This window comes from Musca domestica, unplaced genomic scaffold (assembly GCF_030504385.1).
Source record: "Musca domestica strain aabys unplaced genomic scaffold, Musca_domestica.polishedcontigs.V.1.1 25, whole genome shotgun sequence".
Classification (NCBI taxonomy): Eukaryota; Metazoa; Arthropoda; class Insecta; order Diptera; family Muscidae; genus Musca; species Musca domestica.
Genome location: NW_026712277.1, coordinates 5,908,285 through 5,927,301, shown reverse-complemented (window position 1 = coordinate 5,927,301; position 19,017 = coordinate 5,908,285). Strand labels below are relative to the sequence as shown.

Below are 19,017 nucleotides of genomic sequence, written 5' to 3'. Positions count from 1 at the left end.
TATTAATAATTGATAGCAATTACAAAAACAAACAAATGAGTCGCATTGGAACCCACAAAGTTGGATAAATGGTAGTGAACAGGATAGCGTTACTGATTTATCCAAAGGGAAGAGAATGTTTGCAATTGCAGGAAGATGTTTATTATTATTCTATTTTATTCCCCTAGTTTGAATCTACTCCTCCTTCTTATATATAAAAAGTTCCTTAAGGGACTGCTTTCTACTTTAATATGAAGTTTTCCACCTTCACTTCGCTATACGATGTTAAATTTTGTTTTCTGAAATATGGCTTTATTAAAATCTTACATAAAGAATATTTTATTTAAGTTTGTCCCTTCTTTTGTCCTATTGTAATGGGAACGTAGAAACCAAAAAATCATTTCTTAATTAACGGTACTCACTACCACGCATTGGCAATACTGTACCTCATTTAGCGAAGACATATTCCACCAAAAAAATTTAATTGTTTGCTAAAACCTTCTATTTTTATTTCCGTTTGGCAACTCCTTTATGTCGATGAGCCAATGATTGTCGTTTTCTACCTTGAAACCCCTAGTCGTGTCCATTATCGATTTTCAGAAACCTTACATCCCTCGGCAATTTTGTTCGCTATTTTTACAAATGGGGTTTCATTTAATTACCATCTAATCTTTTGTTGTAATTTGTTGCAGATTAATCTTTCAACAAAAGAATTATATTTTTTTAATTATATACTGAATATACTTTCTTTAAATTCACAGTTGGACGCCTTTACATGACGATAAATCGTTGCATCGAGTTTGCGATCTAGAAACCCCTAACATCGTACATTGTCGACCTGTAGAAACCAATTGTGGACGACGATTTTGTTTATATTCTCATATTTTATCAATTGTGCATTCGTCCCGTTTATTTATTATTTTGTTTTTATTGGCTTCATTATCAACATTATCTCCATACTTATTTAGTTTTTTTACGGCAGAGGTTTACTAAGGAGGCTTTGTAGTCACATTTGAGTAGCGTGCATGCCCACACAGGACTAACCGAATTCAACAAAGTGCTGCAATGGAAACTAGTTATATTTGATGAAGGTTTCCAAGCGAGAGGCTATATGAAATAGATTAATGAGCCCATTAAGGTTCTGTTTATAAGGTAATTATTACTCGGCTTGTTACGGTGTGCAGAATAATTTTCTAGTTTCTCCTTGCAGCATTCCATTGACAAATTTTGTAAAGCATTTAACAATATGGAACAAACGGGAATTATTCCTAATGCATTTAAAGTAATAACCAATAAAGTTACAAACAAAAGGCCTAGAGTGTCACCAAAGGATGGACATAAATCACCAGCAGAAGCTTGTGAAAATAAACCCGAATATATAAGGTACCTGGAAGCTGTGGAAAATGAAATGTACGACTATGAAGATATACCAAGTTTCTCCGATAATGAAGATATCATAATCGAAGACGAAATTGATGTACTTGAAGATAATTTATATAGTGGATCAACAAACTATAGCAATTACACGTCAAGGTCCATACAGACAAGTAATATTCCAACCACAAAACCCATTGTCCAACATCAATCAAAATTAACCCAAACAAAGTATGAACTCTTGCGCTATTTTAATTTGATTTGCATTAATTATGATACTTCTTCCAGATTCACCTGCAACGATAGCATTTGTGGTATTATTGCTGCGCAAGATTTTACCATTCATTGTTTTTATTGTTATCAAGAGTTTCCCTTAAAAAAATGTAGTTATTTCATCAGGCACATACAAAGCATGCATCCACAGAACGTCAAAAAGAATTGTGATAAAAATGATAACCATAAGAATTCCAATCAATTGCCCATTGGTGATAAACGTTTGCATTCTGAGGTGGAATCGGTCGAAACTGCGACTTCGGAATCTTCGTCGAAAATAAGAAAAGTCAATGCGGATCAAGTGGACATAAAAAATCCAAGCCAACATAACAGTTTTTCTTCCTTGGATTCGAAAAAACACCAGGAATCGGCAATATTAATTGGAAATGGTTGGTCTTCGAAATATGAAGGTGACGATAGTGAAATGGTGGATGATCCTGATGGTTTGCACCATATAGAAAAGAATATCTTGAGTGATAATAAGAAAAGCGAGTGTAAAGTACCTGATTTACCCACTTTGATTGCCAATGAGTGGTCTTCCCAAGATGAAGATGATAATGCTGACGAGTTTCAGGATCTTCAAAACATTGAAGATGTATGTATGTTCAGATATACATTTTTTAGATTAAACAAATATATATTTCTCTATTTTAGGCCTCCCAGGATGACATGGAATATATTGAATTCTTAGAGTCCCCTCCCTTGATTCTTGATGAAAATGACATTCAAGTAGGTCTTTAATTGTTTTTTGCTTTACAAGTAATGTTACAATTTTCTTGTTTGTAGGCCGAACCAATGGAGACCATTGTAGCCACAACTATTGAACCAGTTTTGCCCGTAGGTTTCCCAAACAAAAAATCTCACATTGAAAGCTACTGCAAAGTAACATCCAACTTTATGTTTTTTTTCCTTTAGTTCGATGACTTAGTTAAGCCAAAAGTGACGCCTCAGAATCCACCACAAGTTGCACCCTTTCCATCACGCTATATAGACTCTGAGGATGATATGCCATCGAATGATGAAAATGAAGATGAACAGCCAAGCTCAACAAATAACTGCGGTGTAAAATAGATAATCCTCAATTATTTGCGTGACCTAAATAAACATTTCCTCTTATTTTCAGATACTATTCGGTTTAACAAATCGTAAAATTGTTTTTGAATTTCTTCGACAATTGGAAAAGTACCCTGAATTATATAATTTTCAAGAAACTAAAAACCGAACAACATTGGAAAAAATACGCTCCAGTATTATGGAGTTGCGCACACACATAAATTCAATGTTTAACATACACATGACAGATGTAGAAGTTCGTCTTAGCATACAGCGTATTTATATATGGTTTAATCGAACCATGCGAGCCAATGAAAAGGCCAAGGATTTGGGTACAAAATTTACCCTCACATTTCCAGAATATTATGAAATACTTGAGAGGTTTCTCAAGGAAAATATTCGTAAATGTAACAAAAACATAATTTGGATAAATAATACGGGTCGAAAGGACTACAATGATATATGGCGCTATCCAAGATGGATGCTTTACAAGGAAAGTCAAAAAAAGAAAAAACCTTATTTTGTTAATAGCGCAGCGCCCGATATGGACTTGATATTTGGCGATGAAGATACCCAAACAGAGTCGGATGATAACAATTCTCATGATGATCCCCAGACACCACCCGAACCCATTATATGTGATATTTGTTATGAAGATTTTCAGCGGCGCATCGATTTGCGGCGTCATCGTATAAAACATTTTCCACCCCAGCATGCGTGTTCGGTATGCTGTCGAATGCATTTCACCCGGCAAATGGCCAAAGACTGTCAACATCAAAACATTTCCAAAAAACGAGTTTGGAAACGTCCAAGTCATTGCTATGTATGTGAAACGTGTGGAGCCACCTACAAAACGGTTAGCAATCTCAATTTTCATATCAGGGAAAAACACAAAAAGCAACGACTTCGTTGTATTGTTTGTAAATTTTCTTGCTCAAATTCAAGAAGTTTGCGTCAACACCAGACCAAAATTCATGTTGTGGAATTTGGTACTTGTGATGAAATAGTCAGACGATCAAAACCACAACATGTGGCAAAAATGCAATATAACCCAGAGGAGCGCCAGGAGTATTTATGGTTTAAAGTAATGAGAAAAACCAAAACAACTGGCAATTTCTATGGCTGTTTCCGATGCAAGCTTGTTTTTGATACTCCCCAAGAAAAACGACTACACAATCAGCAAGAACACCCCATAACCGAGAAGACGTTACTATGCTTTTTGTGTCATCACGACTTTGCCCTGTTTTGCAGTGTGGTTAGTATACGGCGTCATTACGTTAGTCGGCACAATGTGCCGTGGGAAAAAGTAGATCGTTATGTGAAAAGCACGAAAACCCTCATAGAATTACTAACACCAGAGGAATACAATCTGGTGCAGTCTTCCGACAACAAAATGTTGGTACTATCCCAGATTTTATCCAATAAAAGCCAAGTGAAAAGAGAAATAGCTCCCATGTCTACAAATTTAGGCACTGAAAGTGTTGTTTTATCCGATGATGAGGACGATGATGGAATATTGTATTATCCCATCGTACCCTGTGACGATGATGATGAGTCCAACGATGATGATTTAAATCAATCAACCTTGTACAGAGATTTTGAAATTGATCTAGATGAAAATGCAGAACTCTGTGAAACGGGTAATAATCAGTATTTAAATGTTAATTTAGGGCAACCAATAGATGATGAGCAGGTTTATGAAATTGATGGAGATCTCATAGAAACACAGCAAGAAAATATAGAAAATATTGTTGAACAGAATATCAATAATAATATTGTGGAAGATATTTTAAAAGATTGTTACTGAAAGACTGATGCATGTATGTAAATGAAATGCATTTAAATATTGAGTGTAATAAATGTAATGAAAAATAATTGGTTAGAGTACGGTAATTGTTTTTTAGGATGTTAATTAAGTTCTTGCATTTCTGTGTAATATATTAAATAGCTTAAAGTATCATGTTTTTAAGTAATTAATTTAGTTAAATATAAGCTACTAGTAAACCAAATGCTTCAATAAAAAGAAACAGGAGTAATATATTTAAAATCCCCTGCAAAAATATGAATGACTTTCTTTAAACACAGCGAATAAAGAATATAAATGTACAAACATACAGGCTGATAGAAAAAACTACAACAAAGTCAAATGACATAATTTTTAATTTAATTGAATGAAAAATTCGGAAATAGCATTAAATTTTAGAATAAGATATAGTTCGAATTGGTCAGTAAACACGATCATTTTGTTCGTTTAGAAATTGCTGGACAACGATTGTTTTCTCATCGGAGAAAACAAAATTCTTTTAAGTCTATTTTCTTTCTGATGCGGTCTAAATTCTTGCACTTTTTGGATTTCAATGGCTTTACCCCGAGCTCATTTTTCAATATTTGCCGAATGGAATATTGCGATATGTCAGCTCACGAGCCATTTTTCGGCCACTGCTGCGTTCTTCTCTTCACTTCCTTGAGGCTGCGCTACCAGTATCACGGTAACGAGCGATGGTACGAGACACAAAAGATTTGTTCACATTTAAATACTGGAGTGCATTAACGATAGCCACTTGTGGTTTTCCCGCCAAATATAAAGAAATCACACTATCACGCTTGAATTCGATCACGAATAACTTTTTATCTGGAAAATTCTAACCAAAATGATTTCGCATGCTTGTAAACAATATAAAGAGCTGTCACTGGTGTAATTTTAACAGCTGTCGGACGAGTGGCTTAGAAATGACAGCAGTCTGAAGTTGGTTACAGTTTTTTCATCTCTCCCTGTATATCTTGTTTAATATATTTTTGTGTGTACAAAAACTATTATTGAACGATCATGAATCGAAACTTGTGCGTTATTGCAAAAGGTTTTAGTCCAAGTGCCTGAGTTGTGGTTGTCAACAAAAACAGGCGGATAATATACCTTCAAATTAATTAATGAGTAAAATACTGAACTCACAAACATACGCTAAATTTTAAGCGCAATAAAAATTATGATTTCATTCATTATTTTGTCATTTTTTCCACTTTCTGTAAATGAACGTCGATGTTAAACGTTGGAGCACAACCATAGACAAATTAAGATATAGACAACGAAAAGTTAGTTTGGTCTTTTTTTCCAGGTGGCTCTCATCATGTTTTGCATAGACAACATGCTCATTTACGCGTTCAAGCCACTCGACTTCGAAAACACATTTCATCGTTTTTCAAGAATTTCACTTGATTATTCCGGAATTTTTTGATGTCATCTCGTAATTTTCACATTTATTTTATTATGGAACAATTTCCAACTGACAAATATCCTACAATTTTTGTTATTTTTAACGTTTTAGAATTGAGTGACTTCAATATTCCCACTCAAACCCCTGAAACGATATAGACGACATCTGCTGATTCGATTTTTTTCGAAGATAAACGGTGAGAGCATTTCGTTGTCTATATTTTCATTTGTCTATGGCACAACTCATTCGCGTTGCCAATCGTCTAGTTGAATCTAAACGTTTACCATAGACAAATGAAAATATAGACAACGAAATGCTCTCACCGTTTATCTTCGAAAAAAATCGAATCAGCAGATGTCGTCTATATCGTTTCAGGGGTTTGAGTGGGAATATTGAAGTCACTCAATTCTAAAACGTTAAAAATAACAAAAATTGTAGGATATTTGTCAGTTGGAAATTGTTCCATAATAAAATAAATGTGAAAATTACGAGATGACATCAAAAAATTCCGGAATAATCAAGTGAAATTCTTGAAAAACGATGAAATGTGTTTTCGAAGTCGAGTGGCTTGAACGCGTAAATGAGCATGTTGTCTATGCAAAACATGATGAGAGCCACCTGGAAAAAAAGACCAAACTAACTTTTCGTTGTCTATATCTTAATTTGTCTATGCGTTTACTTACTAACTTTATAAGGGTTGGCAATCCGGTGTCAATTATTGCGAGTGGCAGCACCACACAAACATCAATCCACTACTTTGACAGTCCGGCAACACAGTACTAGTAAACAACACGAAAATTACAAAGAATTTAATGAAATTCGTAATTTCGGGAAAAGAATTTGCAAAAAATCAAATAAATTGCAGACAATTATTTTACATAACTATAAAACTATAAACAACACAAAGAGTAGAGAAAAAACTCATCAAAGAATAGGCAAACAAAGATCAAGGGGTCTACGTAAACCCCCCTTAAAGGCAAGCACATAGAAAAAAGATGGACGATAAAAAAGTATACAGGATTGCAAGGACTATTATTCATCCGTCTGTCGAACATGTTTGCAAGCAAATGGAGAAATGCAAAATTTAAGCGCGCCCATGAATGGCGGTGCTGACAGAAGTACATATTTGGATTGTCTCAACTACTGTATGCCTAGCTATAGCGGAGTTACGGAGGAAACCGATGCCCTGCCCCTGTGTATATGCAAAGATTGTGCATCCGCATTACAAGTGGCCTATTGGTTTATGAAAAATGCCACCAAAGCCCAGGAAGTGCTAAAAATTCGTATCAATGAAATCAAAGAAAAACAAAAGCAACTCGAACGAGAGGAGGTGAGTCGATGAATGTTGTGGTGTAGTGTCGCAAGTGTCCTAATTAATGTAATTTTATTTTTGTCTGCGTTTCTTTTGTGTGTTGTGATTGCGTGGTGCTTTTAGGCGGCCCAAGCAAAGGCAAGCGAGGAAGTAAAGAAGCCCAAACGTTATCGTTGTAAAATTTGCAATACAAAATTGGAAACAAAGAGGTCTTTAAAAGATCACGTCAAATTGCATTTGGGTAAGTTGGTAGAATCCTTATGACTTCCCCCCCCCCATTGACATTTGTTTGTGTGAGTCATCATTTGGCAAACGTTTGATCTGTTGTTATTGTTGAAAGTAAAGGAAACAAGATTTGGTTTTTTTTGGAGTTTCGCGTATGAACATGTGTTGTATTTGCAATAATTTGGGCAATCAAGTGGTAGTGTTAATGGTAAAGGAGTGAGGCAGGGATAAAGAAAAAAACATCTGTTGGTATTATGTGAATTTGCAAAAAAAGGCAACAAGAATGTAGCCTTTTCCAAACAAGTGTTAATAATTGTGTTTTATTACGAGAAAAGTGGCATTGATTTTGTATGAATTTCCGGTTTAGAGAATGCCTACAATTTAATATAAATAAAAATAACACAATATCCTCTACATTGTCGTCTAATCTTTAGTAATAAAATAAATCCATAATAAAAATGTATTCTTTAAATAATGTATTTCCCCTTTCCCATGCCTTACACAGATATAATTGCCTATAATTGTCAATTATGTGGATTTGAACATCATCAACGCAATCATTTAATACAACATTATCAATTTACGCACGGCGTTGAACCAACCCCTGAACAATTGAAGCCCAAGACAAAAATTACACCTCCCATTAAAAGCAGCAATAGCACATCCACCAGACAAACTGTTAATGGCAGCGGACAGAGACAGCAATTTCTACAACAACCACTGTCAAACTCAGGTGAAGTTTATGTTGATAACCACCAGCCCGTAGCAACAGCACAAAACTCTCATGAAATTATTTACACAAGTGCCCCACAAAATCAAAATATCGTTTATGCCACCGCCATAAATACCCAAACAACAACGGCTCCCCTGGAGGGAAATGCTGCAACAACGACAATTTTTGCCCAAACAAATGGAGAGGCATTTACATTCAATTCCGGCTTTGAAGGAAATCTCAATATGCAAAATGACACAAATGTTGGTAATGAATTTATTGTTATGGCCGATGGGTCTGTGGAAAATGTTATGGGCAAGGGTATGTATGCCAATTATGTTGGCTAGAATGTGTGTTTTAATTAATTCGTGTATTTTGTAGGTGTTGTTATTGAATACATTAATGCTGGAGATGGTACAACTTTGTCCTTGGACAATGGATTGGTGCTCGAAAATATTCTTCAGGTCCCAAATGATGGCAGTACATCGAATATTATTGTGTCACAAGATAATGGCAATACAAATAACCTGGCGCTTACACAAAGCGATGCAAACGCCACCAGTATGATAATTTCAAACAATGATATGGTGCAAATGGATGTGGATGATATTATTGTGGAGGATCCAGAGAATACACCAGAACAGACACAAGGTATGGGAGCATATTAGTAAAAATCATTCTTTAAAACAACTTCACAAATAAAAAATGTAATGTACTTTCTTTCAGATGTACCCATATCCCCCATTGACGAAGACATGATCCCCGCCACATTTATTGAACAGCCAAAAAGAAATATTTGCAAAATATGTGCCAAAGAATTTGATACACAAGATGAGCTGAAAACCCATATGTTGACACACAATGGTGAGTTTTGTGAAAACACAAGCCGCAGTCATTTAATAATCTTTTCTCTCTCCCTCTCTTGTTCTTCTCCGCCCTCCAGAAATTCCACATTTCTTCTGCGATCATTGTTCATTTTATACCTTCTTTAAAATTGATTTAAATCAACACTACAAAAGCAAACACAACATCCAGCCGACAAACAAGCAGCTACAACCGAAAAATAAACCAACCACACGTTGTGCGGACGCTGAAATGGATCCACAAACAAAAAATGCCATTGTTGAGAAATTGAACGTTTTGCCAGATCTCCGAAATTGGTATACAGTTGCGATATATGTTTCTATGAATGTGATTTGAAGTATGAAATTAAACGGCATTATCTGGCCAAGCATTGCATGAATGTACAGGATATACAGCAAAGGCCAACACGTACGGGCATTACCAACAACACTCTCATACAGCCAGTGTCTAATAAAACAATGAGATCATCACCGACCACGTCAACCGCCTCCAGCCTTAGTGGGGGCTCGCCTCAAAAAACTTCCTCTGTAAACATAAGTAATAATATAAATAATACAATGAATACAACGACGGCCGAAGAAGATCCCATGTTACCGGATTATTTGAATGGATTGAATTGTCGTAAATGCAATGAGGTATTTTTCTATCGCAATAAATTGTATGAACATTACAAACTGCATAGTGCCCAGGAGGAGGCGGAAAAGCAACTACAAAAACAGGAAACAAAAACACCAAGTACTGTGAAACAAGTGCAGGAGCAAACCACAGGGAACTCTTTGGACTTACAACCCACAGAAACCCTTTTACCCATGCAGCAACAAAATATCACAACAGAGCCACAAATACAGTTACAATATCAAGAGCCTAATCAGACGCCGCAAACACATCAGATTCAAGTATTACAACAATTGCCACAACAAGAAGAAGTTGTCATCACAACCACTCCCCTGGACAATTCCTTGACAACGAGCTTCAATAACGTTGTTGATCCCATGACATTGGTGTTAACACCAAATACCACATTAAGCAATGCCGTTGCTCCCCTAACACCATCCTCCAGTTCTACATATACCCTACCATCCGATGCAATACCACAAATTGTGGAAATGGAACAGACCATTGAAACCGATATGGATTTTGATTTTAACGGCGATGCTCTCTTTGAGGATTTTGATGATGTTGAAAATTCATCCGATGACAATGATATGCGTAATTTGGCTCTCACTTCCGATGATGATTTTGATGATGTCCTCAAGGAGCAGAGTGAAAGTCAAACGGAGACGGCCACATCCTATTGTGCCCAGTGTCAAAAATCATTTCTCAGCCAGTATCAATTTGAAAATCATATGTTTTTGCACAGAGGTAAGGGAGTTTTTGAAAAAAAAGTATTCATAAAATAAATGTTGGGTTTTTTTAGGACTGGCTCCGTATCGTTGTGAAATGTGTACCAATCTCTATAACACTAAACGTGCTTTAATACGCCATTATCGGGCTGTCCATAAGAGAATACCCACAAGGGATATGATCCAGGCCAAGGGTGATAAAGGTATGTTCTTGAATTGGAGATAGAGTATTTGAAGTGTTTTCCTTTAATGTTTTTCGTTTTCCATGCAGTTTATGTTAGTGATAATTCTTCTATGGAAAATTTGAGTATTGAACAATCCAGCGGTAAGTTGGGGAGCCTATATTAAGCTAGGTGAATTATGATATATTTTATTTATGCGCATTTTATTTACAGTAACAACCTTTATGTGTGCTAAATGTACCTATGAATCCACAGACTTTCCCAGTGTGCAATTACACTTGAACACAAATCATAGCATTCACGATGGTAAGTTTGCAATGCTTCTTTGTTTTATTATTTGCTAATGGATTCAATTTTCATTTCAGATTCTTATATATTAAAAGTAAGTATACCGATACATACATGCATCTGTGTGTTGTTAAACGAATTCACATTCTATCCTATTGTTACCTGTATTATTGTTTGTCTCTCCCCACTCTTCTATTTTCTATACAGAACTTCCTTATGAATGTCCCCGCTGCATACGATCATATTCAACCAAAGCAAAATTGTTACGCCATTTGGAACGTAATCATTCAACGACACCAATTAATAATCCACAAATTCAAATTAATTCCACAGAAACTGTAACAACAACGACAACAACCACAACCGCTCCGGTGTTAAATAATAATAACGTTGATGCACCACTACCAGTGATGACTAATAACAATAATAATAATAATGAGAATGCATCAAGCGGTAAGGTATATGAAGAGGTCAATATTATTAATCCCAATCCCAACAACCACAACAACAGTACTATTAATAATAATAATAACAATAACAACAATAATGGTCTAATCCGAGATATGCCATCAATTGTAAATAACGATAGCAAACATAATACTCTGCAAATATGATTATATCTCAATTGCCGATTGTTTAATAGCGCAAGAAAAGAAACAGAAAATCATTGCAAAACAAACAAATCTCTAAGAAGAAAATTATAAAATACATTATACCTTTTTAACAAAATACCAAGTTTTTATTTTATTTTTTGTTATTTTATTTTTGGCAAGGAAAATTGGAAATTTTATTTTTACTCATTATTTTGAGAGTAATTAAGTGTTACTTTTTGTTCAACTTCTGTTTGATTTTAAGTATGGTTTTCGAAAGGGAGTTGAAAGGAAAATGAAAAATTTTCTCAGTAATCTAACAATCGCCTGGTCGAGGATATGTAAGACACTGAACAACTTTAAAATATATTTGAGAGGATTGTCATTAAAATAGTATATAATATTAAGTAGTGGATTTCAAGTCGTCCTACTTTTTTGTTGTTAATTTTGGTAGACCAATCAAGAGATATTGTTAATTGTATTATCTTTCCCAAAAAATGCTGCCATATTTTATTCAATAAAATAAATAAAAAAGGACTTACGGATGAATGTAACAAAGAATCACAACTCTTTAGCATCGACCCAGCAGCACAATGTGACAACGGAACAAAAAACAACAATGGACTCCCCTTTGAAGACTGTGTTGTAACACCTTCCACCTCAACATCATTTGTTATGATTTGTCCAGATTTACAAGATGACCTTACAATTGGCACAGTTCCCACAACTGACACAACGGTTGATGCCACTAAAGACATGATATTCAATGCAACCGATATGTTAACAGAAAACACCGAACTGACCACAAATCCCACTTTGGAGACTGAGATTTCAACAAATACAGATACACCAACAATGAATACTGATACACGAACAATAAACGCAGATACCCCAGCATCCTCGGAAATACCAACTGGCGTTGCAAATGATAAAATACTATACAAATGTACGGCCTGCCATGAAAATTGTACCACAATCGAGGCCGTTAGAGTACATAGTCGTAAAGTGACATGCCGCGATTTTATCAAGTCCCAGAACAAAGATCAAACCTCGGGGCTATACAAATGTGAAGTGTGCGACATTAAATATCCCACCTTATATTTATTGCGGCATCATTTGAAGAAGCATATGGCACGAACATTTCGTTGTTCTTCCTGTCCCAAATCGTATCTAAGTAAATTAGAATTAGATATTCACCAAAGGACCCACACCGATGAGAGGCCACATCAGTGTGACAAATGTCCGAATAGTTTTCGTTATGCACATCATTTGAAGCGGCACAAGGATATCATACACTTTGGCAAACGTTACATGTGTCCCGAGGCCAATTGTAATCGGCAATTCACAACAATGGATCAATTGAAAGTACATAAATGGTCTCATTGTGGCATTGTGCCGAACAAATGTAAATATTGTGGACAATTGTTTAAGAAGCGTTTGTTGTAAGTATTTTAATGCAATAGAGATTGTGAATTGTTAATAATTTTAATATTTATTTCTTTGAATAGTCTACGAAATCACTGCTCGAAAATCCACAACAAAGCACTAACAGATGATGAGGAGTTTAATGGCAACAGCATGGCCTGCAAAAGTCCCCAGGAGGATATTCTACAGCCAATTAACTGGGACTAAAAGCAACATACCCCTTGCTTGGTCTATTCCATAAGCATATTCACTTAGTAACATTTATTTATTTATTTTTGTACATATAAAATGAAAATCCATGAGCTAAACATGGCTTATACATATATCATTCCATTTTAGAGTCCTTATCGTATTGTTTAAATTTTAAGAGAGAAATATCACAATTATTTATGCAGCAAACCCCATAATATATCACACTATATAAAGAATATATATGAATTTATGTTTAATGCAATAAAATTCCTTGCAAAAAGCAAATAGATAACATTTATAAATGAACGCATTGTAATTTTCATGTTGGCGCCTAAAAGTAGACTTTGAATATGAAGAGTTTGCCTTTGCAAGGTATTTACCAATGAAAAAGGCGAGTGGTAACAACGTAAAGGAAAATAAACATCAAGAAAATAAAGAATAATTGAATTGAAACGAAAAGGAAATGGAATTAAAAATACAATAATAATATAAATAGAAAACAGTAAATAAAAAGTAATTTAAGCATTATGAGGAAAAAAGCTGGGAAATTTACGAAATATAAAAAAAAAGTGTGAAATGTCACAAAATATACCTTTTCTACTCCTTTACATAATGTGAAATGGGTGCTTTCCAGTTGACTGATCTGCCGAATGATGAGATTATCAAACCGATGAGCTATTAAGTCACCAATTGTGAGAAGATCCTCACCGAGGAATCTGACAGGATATTTTGCTTGTGCACCGGATGCTATGTATTCAGGCCATCTGGCCGGCAATACCGAGAAGAAGCACCTGTTTTCATCTATCAATTTATAGGTCAGATCTAAGATCGCCGTAGACCATATTGATGGCCATTGCATTATCGGAATAGACCTCAAAATGGAATAATAATGGTCTCGACTACTCAAGACTATGTGAGTATGAAAAATATATAAAGACGATGGAACGTCTACCATGCAGATGCAGACATTGATCCCATTACAGTCTAGGCAAACCAACCCGCTGAAACACCTCTTCAACCTTTCCTCTGAACTATCTCTAATTCTTCTTCCTAGGATGAACACAATGAAACAAATTCACCGAAAAGGAGTAGCTGCCGATTCCTTCATATCTGCACATCTATTAACCAACTGTTTATAAATGAAAAAATCCTATTTTGTATTAAAAGATCATCATAAAGAAGGTTTCCAGTACTGTTGTATGGACCTTCCAATTGAAATGTAAAAAAGTTTTATAGGCTTTTATTTTCCTTGGGTGGAAAGAATTTTTAATGGATGGACCTAAAAGTATGCTTTATTTCTTGACAACTTATGCAAATCTCTTTTTGGCACACATTTTCTTGTTTTCTTTCCATGGAACCGTTAGAGGAAAATGTCAATTTCATAACACATGTTGCCATCAAGTCATAAGATCCAATCCTCCACAACCGATCTCCAAAAAGAGACAACCTTCAATATAAAATTATAAAAAATCTAAAATGTTTCAAATTGCTGCCGTTGTTGTTTGGCCACAAAAAGTGAATTGATCTCAATTTACAGCGAATCACCTCACAAGGACAACAAAACATTGTATGATTATTTTAATACTTTGTTCAATTTTATGAAGGCTGGCGATGGTGGTGGTCGACCAATTGTCGACTATCCCAAACAAATTTGTTTTCGCTGCAGCAAAGCCTTACAAATCAGTTAGCATTTTGTATTAATGACCAAGGAAAGGCAAACGGAATATGAAGATAAATTTGTGGCTGAAAAAAAGAATGTCGGCTGAAACTAATTTAATGGGGAATTCGAGAGGAGAACATGGCGTCTCGTTGAAGGCTTACTCCGTGGAGGCAAGTGGCATTTATCAAGACATCAATAATAATAAAATGGAGGTTCATGATGTTAAAGCTCAAATTGAATTGAAGTGGAATTGTGAAATGAATTACAATGTAAGTGGCAATGGTAGTTGCCCGAGTGTGGGATCAAACAAAGATGAACTGGTGGTACAGAAAGACGTGAATGCAGGCAAGTATAATACTTTTTTTTAGCAATTTAAAAAATAACTTGTTGCTATTTTTAGGGCCTGTAACAAAATCTGAAATTGCCAAACCTTTGCCAAAACTTAAGCCATTTAAATGCCGTTACTGCGAGGATTCCTTTGAATACCATGAAGTGTTAATAAAACACACCCAACATGTTCATCAACGTAGAGTACCAACAACTTATTTGAACAATTAAATTATGCTTCAAAAATTTCCAATTTTTCTTTTCAGAACTAATACCTTTCAAATGTAAGATGTGTAACTTCTACACTTGTTTCATAGAAAGTCTGTGTAAACATTACAAAAAAGTACACAAACAGAAGGATTTGGAGAATCGTTTGTACAGGACAAAGGAATGTAGGTTTCATGAAGTATATAATTTTTATAACAATTGTTTTATTACATATTTTACTTAATGATGTATTATTTTGTTTAAATTTAGTACTGGCCATATCTGCTGATGTTGAGATACTTGATGGTAATGTGCTTTTGAAATTGTATATATATAGCCTAACCTTTATGTATTTTTCGAAACAGAGATAACTCACAAATGCATTAATTGTGATTTTCAACTCATACACTAATTGAAATGAAACAACATCTCAATATGGAACATGATATGGAGGAAGATGATAAAAGTAACTTTCAGAGCCTGTTCTGTATGGCAATACAAAAGTGAATTTAAACATGATTTTTGGTTAAATTAAAAAAAAACAACATTTAAATATAATTTGGTTTGATATTTTTTCGCATTCACATTCGTATCGCCATAGAGAAACGGCCATTACAAAGTGAATTATTTATTTTGTAAATTAATTTCAGAAATGTTTATAACTCTGTACAACTGTCCATCATGCTATAGACAATTTATGGAAAAAACTTCGTTGAAAATTCACTTTTCCTTGGCCCATAACAGCCAAGAAACCGTACCCAATATGCCCAATGAACATTGTTGTGAAAATTGTGGTAAACTTTGAACAATTATTCAATCATTGTTTAAAATTTACCCTTTGGCTTCTTGAATTTCAGGAAAAATGTTTCATCGCCGATCCGGTTTGGCAGCCCATGAACGTTGCTGTAAATTAAACGAGCCCATTTGTTGTACATTTGTAAATTAAAATTTTACACTGTTCTCAAATATGAAACACATCTGAATTCCGTGCACTATGTTGATGTTCGACACGAATGTGAAATATGTCACAAAGTTTTTATGAATGCTTCACATTTGGCGGTACATCGTCGACGACATAATCAGCGTTATCATCAGTGTCATTTATGTACGAAAAATTACATAAATAATGCTGAGCTACAGGTACATTTGCAACGTATACATAACAAACTGCCGAGGAGGAATGAAGGCGAGCAACAAAAAATGACAATTCCCATGAAATGTAAATATTGTCCATATACCACAAATTCCAAATTTGCCATGGAGGTACATCAATACCGGCACACTGGGAAACAGTATAAATGTAAAAAATGTTCGAAAAGTTATGTCCTAAGAAGAGAGTATGTAAATGATATTTTGGTTTTCTTTAGATTAAAATTGCATATTTCTTTTCTAGCATAAAACTTCACTGCAAACAATTGCATGCTCTTGATATAACCGATGAAGAATTGACCTCGATGTTGAAGGATAAACATGATTATGTCAGCCCTTTAGATGTATTCCCTAAGCGTAACAATGACTTACAAATTAATCCTGTTAATGACATCGATTTGGAAAGGGAATTGAAGGAGTTCGACACAACATTTGAAAATATTTGAAACAAAAGTTGTGAAAATGAATATGTATACAATTTGAATTAAGAATTAACTAAAAAAAAAAAAATTAAATGAATTATTAAGAATTTAGACTAAGAAAATACAATGAAGTATTTTTCGAAAAAGTGAAACACTTGAACTATATTTTTTTTCAGGGAGTAAATCTTGTACCACAGATATCGGTAGCATATCCTCTCCTGGTGTGTTAAAAACATAAATTAATTTGGAAGTACATTTCGTTTCATTTCATTTATCCTTTTTCGATTTCTTGTTGTTTTTTATTCACTTCTTCAATATCACTTAAAACATTTTGTTTCTTTTTAACGAAAAATTATACTATTTTAGTGTAGATTTCAAATCTAATTAACGCCTTGGATGAATTTGGACAAGAAATCTGTTGGCTTGGGATCTTGGGATTCCTTCCAGTAACGCATAATGTGTCCCTTTTGTTTCCAAATTTCGATAGTTTCTTTAAGTTCCATTTGGCCCTGTAAATAAAAAATAAAACATTTATCAATAAAGAGTAGGACATATAAAATATAATACGTAGTTAATTGCGCTTTACATAGATGAGTGTTTATAATCTTTTAGGCCATTATTGCGAGTTTCATACAAGAATGCCTGTATCATGTGGGTACGATGTAGCTGACTTTTTCGATATCCTAACAAACCACATGAACCTGGAAAGGTTTGGTCCATATTTTTTTTTTGTTATTGTTATTATAGCATACCAAATTTTCCTAAAGAATTAGCTAAGATGACAGTTTTTGAGCGAAAACAAACTCGAATCCTCTAATTGTTTCTTGATTTTATAAAATATTGAGTTTCAATTTCTCTGCTTTGTGATCCTATTTTAACGATTAGGCTTAACTCTAGTTTAGTAAAAACTCTTCAATTTTTTCGAAAATTTTTCAGTGGTAGGTATTTTAACCATGATCCGGGAAACTATTTTCTTGGGGGACGGACCTGGGACCCCAGATTTTTGACCCGAAAGTCCGGGTTCAAGACCCGACTAGACCCGGATCCACTTACCCGATATAGACAATATGGGTATCGTTGGAAAGCTTATGAAAATACCTATCCAACAAGTGGTCACATGATGGGGTAATGGGTTACGGTTCGGAAGTTATAGTCAAATTATCGATTTTTTGGACCCGGATTTTTTATAAAACCCCCAAAAAGTCAAAAAAGGTCCATTATGGGGGACAACAAAATTGATGCAAATTATAGCTGACACTTTTACCTTTCCAAAATGCTACAATTTGTGCTAATACCTTCACTGAGTCCAGAGATATGGGTCTTTCCATCCGCATAACCGATTCTAACCAGTTCATTAAAACTATGTTTTCAATAAAAAATGGTATATTTTGCGTAAGAATGAAATTCAGAAATCTTTGGTACGCGTTAGCCGGTGTAGGACATACCCAGAGGAGAAAATCTCAAGCCCCGGCCGAAGGCCGGCTACTTACAAAAAGTATCCGATTCAGAAATCTTTGGTCCGCGTTAGCCGGTGTGGGACATACCCAGAGGAGAAAATCTCAAGCCCCGGCCGAAGGCCGGCTACTTACAAAAAGTATCCGATTTAGAAAACTTTGGTTCGCGTTAGCCGGTGTGGGACATACCCAGAGGAGAAAATCTCAAGCCCGGCCGAAGGCCGGCTACTTACAGTATCCAAAGTATCCGATTTAGAAAACTTGGTTCGTGTTAGCCGGTGTGGGACATACCCAGAGGAGAAAATCTCAAGCCGCGGCCAAAGGCCGGCTATTTACAAAAGGTGTCAAATTTAGAAAACTTTGGTTCGCGTTAGCCGTGTGGGACATACCCAGAGGAGAAAATCTCAAGCCCCGGCCGAAGGCCGGCTATATACAAAAAGTGTCAAATTTAGAAAACTTTGGTTCGCGTTAGCCGGTGTAGGACATACCTAGAGGAGAAAATCTCAAGCCCCGGCCGAAGGCCGGCTATTTACAAAAAGTGCCGAAATTATGAACCTTTTGTTCGAGTTAGCCGGTGTCGGACATACCCATAGGTGAAATCTCAAGCCCCGGCCGAAGGCCGGCTATTTACAAAAAGAGCCAAATTTAGAAAACTTTTGTTATTCCGACGACTGCTACGCGAAATAAACACTTTTTTATTAAAAACATCATTTTAATGAACTGGTTAGAATCGGGTTATGCGGATGGAAAGACCTATATCTCAGGACCCGAAAA

At 35.2% G+C, this 19,017-nt stretch overlaps 4 protein-coding genes across 4 annotated transcripts; all 4 read left to right on the top strand.

Moving 5' to 3' along the window:
* Nucleotides 1-587: 587 nt before the first annotated feature.
* On the top strand, nucleotides 588-4,569 carry LOC131802911 (uncharacterized). Its single transcript, XM_059123667.1, has 7 exons — nucleotides 588-1,131; nucleotides 1,190-1,584; nucleotides 1,642-2,221; nucleotides 2,281-2,355; nucleotides 2,413-2,463; nucleotides 2,542-2,688; nucleotides 2,750-4,569. Exons 2-7 carry the CDS (start codon nucleotides 1,226-1,228, stop codon nucleotides 4,484-4,486), a joined length of 2,949 nt encoding a protein of 982 aa, XP_058979650.1. The 5' UTR covers nucleotides 588-1,131; nucleotides 1,190-1,225; the 3' UTR covers nucleotides 4,487-4,569.
* Nucleotides 4,570-6,645: 2,076 nt separating this feature from the next.
* Nucleotides 6,646-13,330, top strand: LOC101894807 (uncharacterized). Its single transcript, XM_059123499.1, has 14 exons — nucleotides 6,646-7,221; nucleotides 7,327-7,444; nucleotides 7,934-8,461; nucleotides 8,522-8,791; nucleotides 8,867-9,004; nucleotides 9,084-9,218; nucleotides 9,269-10,366; nucleotides 10,422-10,550; nucleotides 10,619-10,672; nucleotides 10,743-10,835; nucleotides 10,895-10,915; nucleotides 11,025-11,428; nucleotides 11,819-12,849; nucleotides 12,916-13,330. Exons 1-14 carry the CDS (start codon nucleotides 6,967-6,969, stop codon nucleotides 13,037-13,039), a joined length of 4,398 nt encoding a protein of 1,465 aa, XP_058979482.1. The 5' UTR covers nucleotides 6,646-6,966; the 3' UTR covers nucleotides 13,040-13,330.
* Nucleotides 13,331-14,751: 1,421 nt separating this feature from the next.
* On the top strand, nucleotides 14,752-16,799 carry LOC131802902 (zinc finger protein 780B-like). The gene is made up of 8 exons (XM_059123660.1): nucleotides 14,752-15,029; nucleotides 15,085-15,210; nucleotides 15,278-15,403; nucleotides 15,489-15,524; nucleotides 15,584-15,684; nucleotides 15,869-16,012; nucleotides 16,076-16,555; nucleotides 16,612-16,799. The coding sequence occupies exons 1-5, from the start codon at nucleotides 14,780-14,782 to the stop codon at nucleotides 15,628-15,630; spliced, it is 585 nt and encodes a 194-aa protein (XP_058979643.1). The 5' UTR covers nucleotides 14,752-14,779; the 3' UTR covers nucleotides 15,631-15,684; nucleotides 15,869-16,012; nucleotides 16,076-16,555; nucleotides 16,612-16,799.
* LOC131802828 (zinc finger protein 14-like) lies at nucleotides 15,654-16,813 on the top strand. Its single transcript, XM_059123498.1, has 5 exons — nucleotides 15,654-15,684; nucleotides 15,869-16,012; nucleotides 16,076-16,123; nucleotides 16,252-16,555; nucleotides 16,612-16,813. Exons 1-5 carry the CDS (start codon nucleotides 15,654-15,656, stop codon nucleotides 16,811-16,813), a joined length of 729 nt encoding a protein of 242 aa, XP_058979481.1.
* Nucleotides 16,814-19,017: the final 2,204 nt, after the last annotated feature.

Coding starts and splice junctions, on each gene's coding strand:
- LOC131802902 (XM_059123660.1), top strand. CDS start 14,780: ATGTCGGCTGAAACTAATTTAATGGGGAATTCGAGAGGAGAACATGGC. Junction 15,030..15,084: donor ACAGAAAGACGTGAATGCAG/GCAAGTATAATA, acceptor TGCTATTTTTAG/GGCCTGTAACAAAATCTGAA. Junction 15,525..15,583: donor TGATGTTGAGATACTTGATG/GTAATGTGCTTT, acceptor TTTTCGAAACAG/AGATAACTCACAAATGCATT.
- LOC131802911 (XM_059123667.1), top strand. CDS start 1,226: ATGGAACAAACGGGAATTATTCCTAATGCATTTAAAGTAATAACCAAT. Junction 2,222..2,280: donor ATCTTCAAAACATTGAAGAT/GTATGTATGTTC, acceptor TCTCTATTTTAG/GCCTCCCAGGATGACATGGA. Junction 2,464..2,541: donor CTATTGAACCAGTTTTGCCC/GTAGGTTTCCCA, acceptor TTTTTCCTTTAG/TTCGATGACTTAGTTAAGCC.
- LOC131802828 (XM_059123498.1), top strand. CDS start 15,654: ATGGAACATGATATGGAGGAAGATGATAAAA. Junction 16,013..16,075: donor ACATTGTTGTGAAAATTGTG/GTAAACTTTGAA, acceptor CTTGAATTTCAG/GAAAAATGTTTCATCGCCGA. Junction 16,124..16,251: donor GGCAGCCCATGAACGTTGCT/GTAAATTAAACG, acceptor TATGTCACAAAG/TTTTTATGAATGCTTCACAT.
- LOC101894807 (XM_059123499.1), top strand. CDS start 6,967: ATGCAAAATTTAAGCGCGCCCATGAATGGCGGTGCTGACAGAAGTACA. Junction 9,005..9,083: donor CCATATGTTGACACACAATG/GTGAGTTTTGTG, acceptor TCCGCCCTCCAG/AAATTCCACATTTCTTCTGC. Junction 10,551..10,618: donor CCAGGCCAAGGGTGATAAAG/GTATGTTCTTGA, acceptor TTTTCCATGCAG/TTTATGTTAGTGATAATTCT.